This window comes from Carcharodon carcharias, chromosome 18 (genome assembly GCF_017639515.1).
Source record: "Carcharodon carcharias isolate sCarCar2 chromosome 18, sCarCar2.pri, whole genome shotgun sequence".
Taxonomy (NCBI): Eukaryota; Metazoa; Chordata; class Chondrichthyes; order Lamniformes; family Lamnidae; genus Carcharodon; species Carcharodon carcharias.
This window is the reverse complement of record NC_054484.1, coordinates 50,115,096-50,130,799: the sequence shown is the minus strand read 5'-3', so window position 1 is coordinate 50,130,799 and position 15,704 is coordinate 50,115,096. Positions and strand designations below refer to the sequence as shown.

General features: G+C 40.0%; 1 protein-coding gene across 8 annotated transcripts in view; it reads left to right on the top strand.

The window, feature by feature from the left end:
- tiam1a (TIAM Rac1 associated GEF 1a) overlaps positions 1-15,704 on the top strand; it is a 303,246-nt gene that overhangs the window by 115,443 nt on the left and 172,099 nt on the right. For all 8 annotated transcript variants that reach the window (XM_041211695.1, XM_041211693.1, XM_041211698.1 and 5 more), the window contains 2 exons: positions 1,787-2,228; positions 7,380-7,552. In XM_041211695.1, coding sequence (XP_041067629.1) covers positions 1,787-2,228; positions 7,380-7,552 — 615 coding nt within the window. The remainder of the gene's footprint in view (positions 1-1,786; positions 2,229-7,379; positions 7,553-15,704) is intronic.

Genomic DNA, 15,704 nt, shown 5'->3' with positions numbered 1-15,704 from the left:
GCGAATTAACAGACTTCTTATGAACAAGAAACTTAGGTGCAGCACGGTCACCACAATTTTTATCATTGTTGGGAGAAGATAATTCAAGATTAATTGTAGTTGTATGATCTATTGATTCACAAAAATAAGGGTCAAAACAGAACAGTGTGAGCTGAAAGTTTGTTTTGAACTTCAAGCTGCAGTCATCATCCACTTGTACAGAAATATAATCAGTAATCTGAAGAAAATTACGTGGCTAACACACAGAGACCAGCAAGAGATCACTGCAACCACTGCTACTGCATTTAACCTGAACCATTCTGAGTTCAAAATGTTACTATTCCAAGCCAGCTCTCACCTTATATGTGTGCAGTCAAAAATATTTGATGAGTATTTTTCTGTCCCTTGTTTCCATCCCATGTACATTCCTTTTCATCTTCTCCATGGACAAATGACCAACATTTGGAACATTTTGCCTGATTTATTTTCTTCCTTCCATTTCCTTTTCTTGGATAATGACTCATGTCATTGTTTCATTCATGGATGGCAGTAACCCTGCTTCATTGATATTCATGGTCAATGAATGCCATTTGACTGTTTGACTATAGCAGCTGCCACAACTGAGCCTGATACTGTTCTCTCCTTGTATTCAGCAAGGTGCACTTCCAACAGGGGTTGTCAGCTAGCAGTCAGGATGGAGCCTTTGTGTGTAATCTTTTTTCTTCTCTCCCTCCACCCCATAGCTTGAGACCCTGAGGTCAATTGAAATGCCCTGAGCAACCAGGTTAGCTCTGTGAAGAACAGGGGAATGGGCGTGAACCTGTGACCTGCTTACTTAAATATGGCAATGTGGACTATTTACTTAAAGAGCCAACAGATGGGATAATGACTCAGTGTAATTATATAAATTTGAATGCATTGTGTAATTACTTTACTGCATAGTGAAATAGTCTGCAGTTTCACTCACTTCTGGGGAAAATTTGACTAGAGTTTTCACTCCTGAATGCTTCCCAATAATTTTGGCCAGAAAGCGCACCTATGCACATAGTTGGCTGAAAATGGGATTAAAAAGCCATGGTGGATTGCCCATAACATTCACCGCCCTTGAATAACAGTGACTTGGGTAAGGTACAATTGTAACCCAATAATCAACAGTCAGTATATTTGAGTAAGGAAAGGACAAATTTAGCAAAACAAATCTACACGACTAAGTTTGTAGAAGATTCCCAATCCCTGTCATCACTGAGCATCTTCATGATGTTTCAAATGTCCAAATTGAGAATGTTTCCTGGGGAAGTTGAACTTTTTTAAACATTGGAGGAATAAGGAGAAGACAATTTTGATTCCTTCCCCCCCCCCCCCCCCCACTTCATTAATTTTCCAATTAGTATTGTCCAACTGTAGAGACCATGCACATTTTTGCAAGGAGGGACATTGGAAAGAAATAGGTCTCCTAGAAGATACAAATGGCCTGATTACACTTGTTTCCCGGTGCATAACCTGGGAAGATAAATGGGGAACAATTAAAGTAAATAACTAAAATAGTTAAGGCGGGATGGCTTTCACAAATATTATTCAAATTAATAATATTAATCCAAGAGAGAATAGAAGTTTGTCATGATAAACTTGAATAGACCCTGCTGAAGTAATTTTCAAACATAAAAAAAGTGGAGGATAAAGTAAATATCATTGAACTTGCAATTTCCACAATTTGTAGATTATTATTTTGTTTTGTATCTTTAACTATGCATTGGCACAATCATCTGACTAACCATAGTTGTAAATTTATATCTGTGTTTCAATGTAGGATGTTACTACAGGAGATGGAAGTGAATGTGCAGATAGTGGTATCGATGGTGCGACAACAGATAATGACCATCTTTCCCGCTATTCCAATATTACCAGTTTGACATGCCATCCACCCACTTTTAACCGTGGGTTAATTTGTAGTGAGATTGGCTCAGCAGGAGATGCACTTCGGCAAGGAGTGTATGAAAACTTTAGATGTACATTGGAATCAAATGTCATCAACACAGAAAATCCAGAAGAAGCGGAGTCAGCTTTAAGTGATGAACAAAGCAGTGGTACCCTCAGCTCCCCAGGACAGTCAGATAGTCAAACTACAGATCAAGGGACTGTTCGAAAAGCGGGTTCACTTGCTGTGAAGAACTTTTTAGTCCACAAGAAAAATAAAAAAGTGGAATTGGCCACACGAAGAAAATGGAAATATTATTGGGTATCATTAAAAGGTACATTTTAATTTCTGCTGATCTATTTTGTTTCAGAAAACCCATTGCCTGAATCTTTAACTATGCAATGGTGTTAAATGCTGCACAAAATAAATTGCTGCTTGCTATTGATGATATTTACAGTTGTAAATATTTTAGTATCAGCTTTGTGAAATAAATGTTTGCTTTCCACCACTTCAGCTTTATGCGAATATACTGCATTCTTCAATAAACAAACCATTATCAACTTAAAATATGCTAGATTTTGAGTTGCAATATCCTCAGTCTGACACCTATTTTTGGATATAATTTAGGCATAAAACAGTGGAAAATGTGATGGAGAAGCTTAGCACAAAATGTCTGCTTATCTTGAATGGGTTTACAATTTTCCTCCATCCTTATTCTTAGACCCCTCCTGCCTAAAATCTGTCCTTAGGCTGCAAATGGCAAAAAAACATGTACAACATCCAACACAACTTTCCTCCTGCAATGTCAGTCACCTCTCCCATAAATCAATGCCCCTAGGAAAGTGCTGTTGCAGGTTGCTGGAGATGTTGGCACATGGGAAGGGGTGGTTGGTGGTCACTCTGAAGCTTTCTTTTGCTGAATGAAATCATTACTGTGAATACCTATGGACCTGACTCTACCTAAAACTTAATTTAGGGAACTGTTGGATCTTTGCTGGAGAAGTTGAAACTTGATTTTGGTAATTTTGGATTCTCACTGCCATTCATTCACCTTCAACTATACCCTTTCCCTTATACCATTTTGAGAAGGGGATGATGAGGTTCAGCAGGAGGCACCAAAGAATATGATATTCTTTGGTGGTATGGCAGCATAGGCCCCATTTGGCATTAACCCACGGATTCCCACTTCATCATTTATGTCAACCCAGAACCTACCTGAACTTGTGAAGATGCCAGTGCATCAGAAAATTGTATTTCCCATGGAAGATTTTAATGTTATGGTAGCAACAGATCTGGAGCCTATATCTAACTGATCCACTGCGCGACTAGCGACCATCTATCACAATCAGTCAGTGTCAGGCACCTGAGCTCTGCTTGTATAGTATTTACAGCACAGGAACAGACTATTCAGTCAACAGGTCCACACTGGTACAACAGTTGATAGAACCTTTGTTCATCAGTCAACTGGAAGCCCACTGTTGTATACCTTGTAAGATACCTTATTTTGTAGAGCAACTTAATTTCTCTTTCCCAAATTTTCATAGCTAATCAACAGAAATGGATAATATAAGTTGATGGAGCGGCTGTAATTTCCTCAAGTTTAACTCTATTTGTACATGTCCCCTTTATTGTGAACTTCCTTCCCCCAGTCCTAAAATCCAGGCTTTCCTCCTCCTTATTTCATCAATAGGATTTCTGTTGCGAACTTCGGGAATTTTGAAGTTTTGTGGCTTGATGAACCAACTTCTGACATTTTCTGTTATTTCAAGGTATTTAGGATAGCTTCCCTGGAACCTCTCGTTGCTGCAGCCGTTTAAACACTGCAGCAGCATTGGATTTCATGCCTGCCCAGAAGGAGGTTACTAACAGAGGGTACAGATAGCGAAGTGAGTCTGTCAGTTGCACTCAAGGTACCTGACAATAACAAAAACAGAAAATGCTGGAAAAACTCAGGTCTAACAGCATCTGTGGAGAGAAAAGCAGAGTTAAAGTTTTGAGTCCATGTGATTCTTCTTCAGAGAGCTCTGAAGAACAGTCATACAGACTCGAAACCTTAACTCTTCTTTTCTCTCCACAGATCCTGTTAGACCTGCTGAGTTTTGTTTCAGATTTCCAGCATCCGTAGTATTTTGCTTTTACCTGATGATATATCTTTCCTTGGGTAGTGAAACAGAAGGGTCAACACTTGGGGAAACAACCAGCATCAGTGAAAAGCAGTGGGTACAGATTGTGGGACAGCCCAGAAGATAACTCACTGAAGGGCAAGTTCCCCTCCTATCTCTGCTGAGCCAACAAAGATGCGGATTTCATGGATTCAGTTATGAAAAGAACACTACTGGCCCTCTCAGGTAGTTGGAAGGTATGCCAAGGAATTTCAATGTTAAAGCCTAGAGTCTGGGGGATTCTGCTACCAGCCTTTGTAATGTCATCTTGCGTGGCAAAGGCACTCTGGAGAGGATGTTTATCCCAAAGACTGCTGCAACAGGCCTTAACTCAAATAGTCAATGTCACCAGCTTTTACAGATTTTGTAGAAGCTCAAATGGCTGCCATCCAGGTTCTGGATTGCACCTCGGAAACACTTAAGTTGTTCTACTATGTTAAAGGCACTGTTCACTGTCGAATCGAATGGATAAGGGTTTTCAAGTACTCACTCATCTGTAGCCTGTTATACAGAGTGGAAAAATTATGATCTCCAGTCCCATGGGAGTGGCAGTAGTGTGAGGAAGCGCAATTGTTGCCCTTTCTCAGGATTTCAGCATGTTTGGTCCTTTGCCACCCTTTCAACTGGTACCCACCGTGGCGCTTGCAAGTTAGCAAGTCCCAGACTGAGGCACAGCAGTCTTTAGCCGGGCCCTAACAGACTTGAGCCTCCAGAAAGCACTTAGCCACTATGGTAAATCCCTGTTGACTGTTGAGGTCTTCAGGGAAGGTGATGTACCATTGAGTCACAGCGAACAGGGTATGAGTAATCTCCTTAACACAACCATGTACTGCACACTGAGAGATACGGTTGATAATTTGATGACCCCTGTAGCAGACTGAAAGCCAACAGTGGCAAAGAGGGCTGTGGTGACTTTAACAGCCACTAGCTTTTTTTTTTATGCATTCATGGGACTTGGGCTTTGCTGGCTGGGCCAGCATTTATTGCCCATCCCTAGTTGCCCTTGAGGAGGTGGTGGGAGCTGTCTTCTTGAACTGCTGCAGCCCATGTGGTGTAGGTACACCCACAGTGTTGTTAGGAAGGGAGTTCCAGGATTTTGACCCAGTGACAATGAAGGAACAGTGATATCTTTCCAAGTCAGGATGGTGAGTGACTTGCAGGTGGTGGTGTTCCCATCTATCTGCTGCCCTTGTCCATCTAGGTGGTAGTGGTCGTGGGTTTGGAAGGTGCTGCCTAAGGAGCCTTGGTGAATTCCTGCAATGCATCTTATAGATGGTACACAGTGCTGCTGCTGTGTGTCAGTGATGGGGGAGTGAATGTTTGTGGATGTGGTGCCAATCAAGCAAACTGCTTTGTCCTGGACAGTGTCCAGCTTCTTCAGTATTGTAGGAGCTGCACTCATCCAGGCAAGTGGGGAATATTCCATCACATTCCCGACTTGTGCCTTGTAGGTGATGGACAGGCTTTGAGGAGTCAGGATGTGGGTCACTCCGCACGATTACTAGCCTCTGACCTGCTCTTGTATCCAATGTATTTATATGGCTAGTCCAGTTCAGTTCAGTCCAACTCAGCTAAGCATGCCCCCCTGGTTCAGTAGGCAACAGACCCTATTATAAGAGGCTGCAGAGATCTGAGACAAGCAGATTGGGGAAGCACAGCCTTCTGAGTCACTGATCTTCCAATAAACCCAGGGAAGAGACTCTTGGAAAGTATATACTGTGTAATGGGAGTGGTCTCCTATGAGCTATTCCCATTGCTGCCTTTTGATGGGCATTGTTGCAGCTGGTGCTGTGTGCTGGTTCCCTTTTGTTTCCAATTGTTTCTCCTCCCAGTAGAAACTAGCAGTAATAATAGTGTGACAAGCAGAAGGTTTACTAAGGGCGATACAGCCATAAAACTGAGAAAGAGGTGATCTGAAAACTTTTCTGGCAAAACAGGCAGCATATGGATCCCGCGCTCAAGTAAACACCCCTTTAAGTACTCTAGTGGCATGTGTAGGTAGCTGGAATAACAGTTGTGCGCTTCCCTTTCCACTTCCAATACATCATTGCATGCTGCAAATTTAATGGCCTGGTTTTTGGTGACATTTGGTCACATTCCACAGGTGGGTGTCTCGATGGTATTTAGATCTTATGCTCCTTTAATGTAATATTGACTGCCGATAAAACCTGGTGGCATGCAGGAATGGGGCCAGAAGAAGCCCGTGAAACTTTATTTTTTTTTTGTTTCATTTTGGGCTAGGAAGGCGATGAGTGTTCCTTGGCTCCATAAGGAAATATTAATCCTCCTCTGCCTAAGAGTTCATTTTTTCATCATCTGACTGTGATTCCCCCACCCTCACCTCTCCCTCTCAAATTATGCCAGGCACTGTATTCCTCAGGGTTCAAATGGCCACCCAAAATGAGACAAAACAAGTGAGATCCAGGCATTAAAATCTTCAGACCTCAGGCTGTGGGGGCATGGGCAGTTTGCTGCATGCACAGCTTCCATCTTGAGTTAAAATTCAGGCTTACAGCTTCAGTGGCTCTGAGACATTGATCCTATCAGGCTGATCTGGGTAGATAAGTCACTGGTCTTCACTTGTCCAATTTTTATTTGAAATGGGATTGAGGTCAAAATTGCATTGTAGGGCCATGATTCAATGTATTCATGAGGCTGCTGCCTGCATATGGTGTGTGGCTCTTCCAAATCAAAAAATGCATTGTTGAAGTAGTGGCAGTAGTCGGACATCCAAAACATACTTGTGCCAACTGTTTTAACTGTATGTCCAACCTTTTCCTGTCGAGTGGACAGGGTTAAAATCTTCCTTGTATAGATCATGAAGTTGAATAGCGTGATTAAGCTAATCTCAACTGAGGCATTGTTAAAAGTGCTACTGTTAGACTTGGTGCTTCTGGGCTGTGGGTAAAATCAGTCAGAGTTCAAGCTCCTGCTTGCCATCCAGTGATTCCTTCTAAAAATGTGCATCTTTCGATAAACTACGAAGATTGTGTCAAACTTAGCTGCAATGTCTCAACCAGTAGAATATTTTACTGCTATTCACCATCGAGGCTGATGCTTGAATAATGACAATTTGCATGAGATAATGGATGATATTCCAGCAAGAAATTCACCTCTTCATGGGAGGAGGAAATGAATTGACCAGGAAAAATACACAAATCTAAAAGTGCTTGACTGCTCTAAGTATATTTTCTAAACATTCTTAAAAATACTTACGAATTTGCCTTTTAGCTTAGAATGTTACAAAGACGAAGTTGATATGCATGACTAATTGACGTAAATTGAGTTTAATTCAGAATATTATTTCTCCTTTTCAACTTTAGGCTGCACCTTATTTTTTTATGATGGCGATGGGAGATCAGGAGTGGACCAGAATAGTGTAGCAAAGCACATGGTTTGGATTGAAAATAGTATTGTTCAGTCGGTACCTGAGCATCCAAAGAAGGATTATGTGTTTTGTCTCAGCAATTCTCTTGGGGATGCTTTCTTATTTCAGGTTTGTAGTCTATCACTTGTCTTTCTGGCATTTCTTACTTTATATGTTGATTAACTAACCTCTAATATTTTAATATTACTGTCTGAAGGAAATGTACTATATATTTTTAATGTACTTAGTGCATTCAATTGACTGAGTTGGTACAAGTAGATCATTATTTTTCACATATTACTGAAAAAAATTGTATATATTTTAATGCAGAATGGTTTCACTGATTGCAAGTTGAATTTGAGTTGTTCTTTCTTCATAACTGTTAGCCGACTCTGGGCTGAAATGCAATGATTTCTTAAGTGTATATATGAATTTCTTCATTTTAACCTTTAGAGTGCTAGTAGTTTATAGAATTCTAAGATGTCTTGAGTGATAAATAAATTTTTCATTTCACACATCATGCCACTGAAATAAATCCCATTACAGCATAATATACACTTGCTTTAGGTTTAAACATTTGATTACCAGTTGCCTGAGCTGTTGCGATTCAATTGTCCATTTAAGAGAGAGAACCTATATTGAAAAAGCTGAACTATAATTGTCTAGTATCTGATTTGTAAGAGTCAAGTTTCAGCCAATTACAGCTCATCATGAACATGAATTTGCCACATATCAGCTGTGGCTCAGTTAGTGGCATTTATGCCTCTGAGAGGTTCTTGGTTCAAGTCTCACTCCAGGACCTGAGTATAAAAGTCAAGGCTGGTATCACAATGCAGATCAGACATTAAATGAAGCCCCGTCTGCCCCCTCTGGTGGATGTGAAAAATCCCAAGGCACTATTTTAAATAAGATTCGGGGAGTTATCCCCAACGTCCTGGCCAGTATTTATCCATAAATCAACATCACAAATACAGATTATCTGGTCATTATTACATTGTTGTTTGTGGGAGCTTGCTGTGCACAAGATGGCTGCTGTGTTTCCTACATTGTTATTAATGCAAGATTTTATAAGATCAATATGTTTTGGACTGTCTGTTTAAGATAAGATAGGGCAATGAAAGAGAGTCATGTGATCTGTTATGAGTTCTGCTTGGCAATAGGCCAGGTGACTTGGTTCCCATGGGGACAGGGGGTGGGCATTCAAGCTAAAAGTTATTATGAGCAAGGTGCAAGATGTTCACATCTGAAACAAAGGCAAGAGCAACTGGGGCTGACTAACAGACTTCCTGTCCCTGAGACTTTGGATGGAAGGACAGAGATCGAGAGAGGTCTCACAAAGAGAGACAAAGGATACAGCTAGTGTGGTCAGCAGACAGGACCGTGCAGTCTCTCTGTGAACTATTAAGCAAGATGTAGTAAGGAAGACAGCCTCTGATCAAAGAGATGCATCCCAAGGCAATCTAAGGAATCCAAGGATTCGTCCCGGCTTGGCTGGGAGGGAGTGGGGCAGGCAAGAATTGCTGGAGTGAGCCTTACAGCTGATAGTTGGTTTGGAAACTCTTCAAAAACTGAGACACGCCTTTTGACAGTCACTCGACTTTATGGCTCGGTGAAACGGGGAGAAGCCACCACTACCACCACCACCTTCTCGAGCAATTAGGGATGGGTAATAAATGCTGGCCTAGCCAGCAATGTCCACATCCCATAAATAAATTTTTAAAAAATCGAACCTAGTGGAAGCTGGGAGTGGTGATGAACTGGATCTTGTGAAAACTGTTATTCTGCAGAGAGCGGGACATCAAGTATAACTATCGCATGGGGTTTTAGGCTGTGTTAAAAGTTAAGAGGGAGGATATCTTTCCTGTGGTTTTGTGTATTAGTTGCCAACTAAGTATTGCTTTGTCAATGTAGCTTTTAGTTTACTTGTTATGGTAGAAGTCTTAAACTTGAAATCTTGTTTTGAGGTTCCTTTAAGTTGGTTACTGGGAATTTAAATTTTTTTTAATAAGTTATTGGTCTCTATGGGGAGCATAATAATTACAACATAACTACGCTTCAAAAATATTTCATTGACTGTAAAGCACTTTGAGATGCTTGAGAGGTGCTATATAAATTCAACTCTTTCTTCTTGATAGATGTAACAAATCAACTTTTTTTATTGGTTGCATTAACGTTTGGTACAGTTGGTGAATTTTGACGCCCAAAGTGGGTAGGTTTGGGTTGGGTGGGAGGCTAAGAGGTTAAAACTCAGAAACAAGAAGCAAACTGACCTCAAACCCACTCACATCCAGTTTTAATGGAGGAAGGATGAAGGTTGGGAAATCAATCTGCTGAATGGAGTTGGGTTGATCTTTGAAAACTTTTAAGGAAACTTCATTTTGAGTGTTTTTATTTTTAATCACAGTCAGGCAGGTTTCTTGGCCTAGGGAAATCAGGAGGTAAAAGCAAGCAAGAAAGACTGGATCAATCACCAAAGTGCCTGCTTCTGGACCAGGAGGAGCACTGATGTTTCTTCCCAGCCTAACAAGCAAACCTGTAAAAACTCATACACTTAAACGATCTGCCTCTGATTCCCACTACAACCACCAATCGCCAAAACCCAATCTCTGACTCTTTCCCATCCTCCCCTCGACTGATTCTTCTTTTGCTGGTCTCTGACTCCCTTTTGACCTTCCCCTGAACCCGTTCTAATTCCAATCGACTCCCTCAACCGTGCTTTCTATGACAGCCCAACAGGCAGCCAAGCTTGTCAAACGGGCTAATTTCTGGACGTAAAATCTGTTTAAAAACTAAAATATAGATCATGGAGTTAAAAACTCCATACCATTCAAGAAAACCCACCTTTCGAGGTTTCTTGAGAATAGCTCCTCCTTGACACTTCAGAATCCCACCCCAGTAAATATCGGGGCCAGTGATTCATTACTACATAAGAAACACCACTAATTATTGAATTGTAAACAAACCTTGGGCTACCCCAAAGCTTTTTACAGCCAATTAATGATAAAGTATGGCCACTGTGATGGAGACAAATGTGATGATTAATTTGTGCACCGCAAGGTCCCTCAACAGGAGTTAATCCATGAAGCTAATGCTTTGGGCATTATGGACAAAGTTCTGCTTTATACAAAAAAAATTATTCTGAAAATCACATTTCATATTTTAAAAAAACTTGAACCACATGTGAGGTTTACTGAAAATCAGCTGCTTCTTGTGTGGTTAGCCTTTGAAATAATCTATTTAATTAAACATAGATTACTACTTTATTGGTGAGTATTGGGTCCATTGGTCCACTAGGAATCCTTTGAAATCAGCCAAAAAGTTACATTTAAATCTAAGTGAACATTGTTCTCCTTGGTATACTGTATGTGCATACAGATCCATAATAACTTTTCATAGGAATGTGAATGTTATGGCACAGCTGATGGTAAATGCTGTGTTGTTCAAATCCCAAAGGGAAACTTGAAACAACTGCTGCAACTTATTTTGCAGTTTGTATAAATTTCGAGATGTGTGCCTTGAATTTAGTAGCAATAAGACCACCAAGTCTTATAGGTTCTTATAAAACTAAGTTAAACATTTATTAATAAGAGAAATGACTTTTAAATATGAAAAAAATTATAGATTGCTACTATGATAGCTTCTAAATCCCCTAATCAATCTAACCCCCAGTTACACTTTCGTTAAGGCAACAGTAAGACACAGATTTTAAAGGCCCAGGCAAAGAAATATGATACCCTGAAGAAATCGAATTCAAAGTGAGTTTTCTTAACTTCAGCCCTTTGAAGGCAGCAGCTTGAGGCCTAAATGCTGAAGGCTTTTTCCCACTTGTAAGGTCTTAAAAAATGCCTTCCTTACAAACCATCTTCTCTCCTTTATAAAAGCAAAATACTGCGGATGCTGGAAATCTGAAACAAAAACAAAAATAGCTGGAAAAACTCAGCAGGTCTGACAGCATCTGCGGAGATGAATACAGTTAACGTTTCGAGTCCATATAACTCTTCATCAGAACTAAGGAAAAATAGAAATGAGATGAAATATAAGCTGGTTGTGGGGGGGGGTGGTGTGTGTGTTTGTGTGTGTGTGTGTGACAGGTAGAGCTGGATAGAGGGCCAGTGATAAGAGAATGACTGTGTCAGGCTGTTGCTTGACTAGTCTATGAGACAGCTTTCTCAATTTTGGCACTAGCTCCCAAATATTAGTAAGGAGGATTTTGCAGGGTCAAAAGGGCCGGGTGGTCCATCCAATTTCATTTGTTTTTTTTCTTGAGACTTTGTAAATGTTTAATACAACTGAGTGGCTTGCTCGGCCATTTCAGAGGGCATTTAAGAGTCAACCACATTGCTGTGGCCAGACTGGGGAAGGATGGCAGGTTTCCTTCCCTGAAGGGCATTAGTGAATCAGATGGGTTTTTACGACAATTGACAATGGTTTCATGGTCAAATTCCACCATCTGCTGTGATGGGATCTGAACCTGGGTCCCCAGAGCATTACCCTGGGTCTCTGGGTCCAGCGACAATATCACTATGCCATCGCCTCCCATATAATTATAACTACATTTTTGTGCCATCACCAAGACTGGATATTTCCACCAGTGTAACATTGCCCAACTGCGCCCCTGCCTCAGCTTATCTTCTCCTGAAACCTCATCCTTAACTTTTTTACCTCTAGACTTTTCTATTCCAATGTATTCCTGGCTGCCTCCCACATTCTATCCCCTGTAATCTTGAGATCATCCAAAACTGTGCTACCTGTGTCCTAACTCAAATCAAGTCCAAAACACCTATCATTTCTATGCTTGCTGACCTCCATTGGCTCCTGGTCAAGTAACTTCTTGATTTTAAAACACTCAACCTTTCTAACCCCTCCATGGCCTTGTCCCTCCCCTTCTGCCTAATCTCCTAAAGCCCCACAACACTCCAAGAAATGGAGAGAGATTGCAGAACTCTGTGGTACTCAGGGATCTGGATTTCCTGGTACATGAATCACAAAAAATTAGTATTCAGGTACAGCATGTGATTGGGAAGGCAAATGGAATGTTGTCATTTATTGCAAGAGAAATAGAATATGAAAATAGGGAAGTTTTGCTATAGTTGTGTCTGTCATTGGTGAGACCACATCTGGAGCACTGTCTACAGTTTTGCTCTCCTTATTTAAGAAAGGACATAACTTTATTCAAAGCAGTTCAGAGAAGGTTCACTCAATTGATTTTTGGGTTGAAGGGGCTGTCTTGTGAGGAAAGGTTGGACAGGGGTCTGTATCCATGAGAGTTTAGAAGAATGAGAGGTGATCTTATTAAAACATATAAGATCCTGAGGGGACTTGATAGGATGGATGCTGAAATTTCCCCTTGTGGGAGAGGCTAGATCCTAAGAGAGAGAAACTAGACCATTTGGTAAATTTGAGGGTAATGAAGCAAGAGGAAGACAGGAAGAATTACACAAACAGTTTAAGAAGCAGAATAGGTATAAAATTTGAGAACAACACCAAGATGTTAGCTACTATTAGTGACCATAAAAATTGGAGAGCCATGTTTGCTGATGTTGTGAAACATGGCACCTGAAGAAGAATAAACACTATTTGAATACAAAAATGGGGAGGTTATGCTTCAGTTGTATAGGACACTGGTGAGACCACATTTAGAGCACTTTGAATGGTATTGGTCTCCTTATTTAAGGAAAGATGTAAATGCATTAGAATTATTTCAGAAAATGTTTACCATACTGATACCAGGAATGGGCGGATTGTCTTATGAGGAAAGGCTGGACAGGTTAGGCTTGTAGCCACTGGAGTTTAGAAGAGTAAGAGGTAACTTAATTGAAACATAAAAGATCCCAAGGGGTCTTGACAGGGTCGATGTGGAGAGGATATTTTCTTTCTTGGGAGAATCTAGAGCCAGGGGTTGCTGTTTAAAAATAAGGGATAGCCCATTTAAGACAGATGAGAAGAATTTTTTTCTCCTGAGTGTAATGAGTCTTTGGAAATTTCTTCTTCAAAAGACAGTGGAAGCAAAGTCTTTGAATGTTTTCAATGCAAATTTAGATTCTTGATAAACAAGGGGATGAAGGGTTACCTGAGGTAGGCAGGAACTTACAGTCAGATCAGCTATAATCTTATTAAATGGCAGAATGGGTTCGAAGATGCTGAATGGTCTACTCCTGCTCCTAATTTGTAGTTCGTATATAAGTTCGTATCTTGGGGCACAGTTTAAAATTAAGAGGTCTCCCATTTAAGATTGAGATTAGGAGAATTTTTTTCTTTGAGGGTTGTTAGTCTGGAATTTTCTTCGCAGAGAACAGTGGAGGCAGGGACATTGAATATTTTAAGGCTGAGTTAGATAGATTCTTGATTGACAGGGGAGTCAAAGGGTATATGAGGTAGATGGGAAAGTAGAGCCCGTAATCAGATCAGCCATGATCTTATCAATTGGCAGAGCCAGCTCAAAAGGCTGAAAGGCCTACTTCTGCTACTAATTTGTATGTTCATACATATGTATATCTATGCTCATCTAATTCTGGCTACTTGAGCATAGCCACTTTTAATCGTTTCAGCGCAGGTGGCTGTGTCTTCAGTTGCCTTGGCTCTAAGCTCTGGAATTTTCTGCCTGCCTACCCCAACCTCTGTATCTCACTTTCTGCTTTGAAGAGTCTCATTAAAACCTCTTTCTTTGACCAAGCTTTTGGTCATCTGGCCTAATATTTCCTTATGTAGCTGGGTGACATATTTTGTTTTAAAATGTTCCTGTGAACCGCCTTAGGACATTTTATTACATTAAAGATGTGGTATACATATAATTTGTTATAGTTATAAACTTAAAACAGTCAATTATTCTTGTAGCATGGTTCCATTGTGAAATTGGTTGTGACCACGATATGAGACTGGAATTGAAAATAAATACTATGTAGGTTCTAGTGTATTTGTGAATTACATTAATTCACTATAAAATGTTAATGAGCGGATCAACAAGTTAGTTAAAACCTTAGATATCTAATATTGTAATGTTTTTAATTGTAACATTGCATCACCAATTTAATACATGAGAAGTTATATTTTTCTTTCTTATAAACAAAAGTTACACATTTTATTTCACTTTTTCACGTTTCATTGTTTTCATTCTAATACCATGATCTAGAATTAAAGGGCCTGTGTCTGGGGCTGGTAATTGATGGAAGATAAATCACTGTCGAGCACACTTTGCATAACTCATGAACACTGCACACTGAGAGTTACAGGATGGATGAATGTTTTTCACATATGTTCGTGTACGTGTTTTAATTGTGCATTTTTTTTCTGCCTCTGTCTTTCTGACTTACTTTTTTCTTTTTTGCTTTTTCTTACTCTCCCCTGCTTTCTCTTTACCTCACCCTCTCTTTATCAATTCTTTTGGGATATTCACTATTTTAGTTATGGAATCAGATTATGTGAAGTGGGTTCTGCATGTTTTCTTCCCAGTCTCCTTGTGACTTGTGAATTGGGTCAGTTACCTAGACATCATAGAACATTGTCTTGTTGCTTTCCATCATCAGTTGCAGGATTTCTGTGAAACCTCATTGAACAAATAAATGAAATTAAACTTTTATAATTCTGACCCATGCTGTTGTCCTGGATGATGTATTTGTCTTTTAATTCATTTGTGGCATCTTTTATGTCTTCATATACACCTGTGCTAATATTCTCTTGTCAATGTTTCTGATTCAATGGACAGTAGTGTGACTGCTCACTTGAAGCAAATGGCCACTTGGTGAGGGTAGTGTCAACCATTATGCTCAATGCCACATGTGCTTTATGAAATGTAGTGTTTGTGGTAAGGAGCAAGGTGAATCTTCCTTATGAGCTCTTGGTGCTGCAGATTTCCAAGAGGCAGGAATTTTAATGTTTAGTTTCCACTCTTGTTTCAAATGGTATATCCTTCTGCCACAGCTAGGTTCTGCAGACATTAAGATTCTCATCTTAGTATTTCCATCTTGCTGATTCTGCAACATTTAAGTCTTTCTGTGGGAAAGATAGCTTTGAAAGGCGTTTTTTTTCTCTCAGCCACATGCAATATTTATTCTGATTTTGATAAAAGCCTTGGATTGAGTTGCTAGAATTTCTGCTTCATCCTTTTATGACATGCAGTGCTAACAGTATTGCTAGAACGGTGTTCATATTTGCTGAATATTCATGCTTACAAAGGGCAGTAGCTCTATGTTCAACTGGTGTCCACTGATTTCAATGAGCAACCTTGTCTTTAAATGCAGCTTCAGTTTTGATTAATCCAGTCAAGATAATATAGTTTTATTTA